Raw genomic sequence first — 1,888 nt, forward strand, 5'->3', positions numbered from 1 at the left:
AATTCATATGTATGTGTGCACATAAGCTTTTCATATTTTTTCAAATGAAATAATCTGTTTATTCATAGCAATTTTTTGCTGTGTTGACAGAAAGTCATTTGAAATGTAGGATTGGGACTGATAGTCAGCAGATTGGTCCATTGTTGCCAGCTACATCTCTGTACCTGATAACCAGCGCAGACCTGAAATATTAACATGGTTTCTCCCCCACGTGTCTTCTGTGTGATATAGTCACCCAGAGCTACTACACCTACATCCACACTTCTTGATGGTTAAAAAGATAAGAAAAAAAGTGTGCTTGTAGGAAATTACACGAGAGGGAAGAAACAACAAAGGCATTGTTCCAAGGGATACATCCTGCACTGGAAATATACATATTACATATTTATTTTTATAAATACCTGTTTAGGTGAAAAGCCCAGAAGGAAAATTTCAGAAAACCAGTACTGGAGCTGTCAGAATGCAACCAAAATCAGATGAGCTGAAGTTTGTCACCAAGAACGATGGATATGTACACATTCACCCTTCATCAGTGAACTATCAGGTCAGAATGATGGGGTGTACTTATATTTACATATGGCAAGTCCTGGGGTGAAAAACACAGTCGCTTTCAGCCAAACTATTGGACTATTTTTGAAAAGACTTTCCATTTCAAGAAAATTCTACTCAGTACAAAAATATGTTCAAGCCTACTTTCAGATGTAAAATTGTTTCTTTGCATCACTGAACCTGTGCCTTAAAAAAGTTACCTATACTTGCTAATCCTACTTCCTCAGTTCTCATTCCTCTCTCAGCCTACTGCTGTCAGGCTTCTGCCCCCAACAATCCACTAAACTCATCAAAAATCTGAGTAACCTCCTAGTTGACATTGACAAATCCAATGAGCATGCCCTGGTCCTCATCATACTTGATTCTCACGTAGTATTTGATATTGCTGACCTTCCTACCTCTTGAAACTATCTTTGATGTGGTTTTTTTGCTTCTAAAATGTCACTTTATTCTATCTCTCTGATCCTCCTCCTCTATCTCATTTACTAGTTCCTTTGCTCTGAAATAGTGATTCTGTCCTTAGTCCTTATTTTCTCACCACAGAGCACAGCATCGTGGTTCTAACTGCCACCCACATGCTGACACAGATCCCCAGATCTGTCTTTCCAGTCCTGGGGTTTTCTCTGAGCTGGATGCCTTCCAGTCACCTCACACTCAAAAGCTGAAAAGTCAAATTTCTCAAATTGAGTTATTTCTCAATTCGCTCTTCTCTTTCTGTGTTCCACGTCTTGATGAATGGCACCATCCAAATCAGAACCCTGCAGTCACAGAGCCCCTGCTGCTTTTCTCTTTACTCCAATCCAACTGGTCACCAGGTCCCAACAATTCTACCTGTTCGACATGTCTCAGATTTGCCCATTCCTTCTATTCCTACTGCCATTTCCTCAGTTCAAATTACAAATATCTATTTCTTGACTGAAGTACCATTCTTCTAGTGCTTTCTCCCTCCAACCTTATACACTACTGCTGCCAGAATTATCTTTATAAAACATACATTTGATCATATCATTCCTTTGCTTAGAACTCTTCACATATGGAGTCTACTGCAAACTCTCATGTCAGCCCCTTCTTATATCATCTCCCCCCTCCAGCTACCTCTGTCATTCTGTGTGCTCCAGCAATACCAGAGTACCAACAATGTCCCCAAATGGCACGACGTAATACTGTTCTCTGTGCCTGGAATGACGTTCTCATTCCCCAGCAGGCTCTTACCTATCCTTCAGGCTCCCATTAAATATCACTTCTCCAGTCTCCTCTCCCTCTAGATTGCTCTTACCTCTGTTCCACTGTCATATAGTGTGCTTTTGTCCACTGTCGCGCTTATCACATTTTATGGTTT

At 40.6% G+C, this 1,888-nt stretch overlaps 1 protein-coding gene across 6 annotated transcripts in view; it reads left to right on the top strand.

The window, feature by feature from the left end:
- Nucleotides 1-1,888, top strand: part of DHX57 (DExH-box helicase 57) — a 53,322-nt gene that overhangs the window by 46,048 nt on the left and 5,386 nt on the right. For all 6 annotated transcript variants that reach the window (XM_023531339.1, XM_023531340.1, XM_023531341.1 and 3 more), the window contains exon 22: nucleotides 410-544. In XM_023531339.1, coding sequence (XP_023387107.1) covers nucleotides 410-544 — 135 coding nt within the window. The remainder of the gene's footprint in view (nucleotides 1-409; nucleotides 545-1,888) is intronic.

The sequence above is a fragment of the Pteropus vampyrus genome, unplaced genomic scaffold (assembly GCF_000151845.1).
Source record: "Pteropus vampyrus isolate Shadow unplaced genomic scaffold, Pvam_2.0 Scaffold66, whole genome shotgun sequence".
In the NCBI taxonomy this organism is placed as follows: domain Eukaryota; kingdom Metazoa; phylum Chordata; class Mammalia; order Chiroptera; family Pteropodidae; genus Pteropus; species Pteropus vampyrus.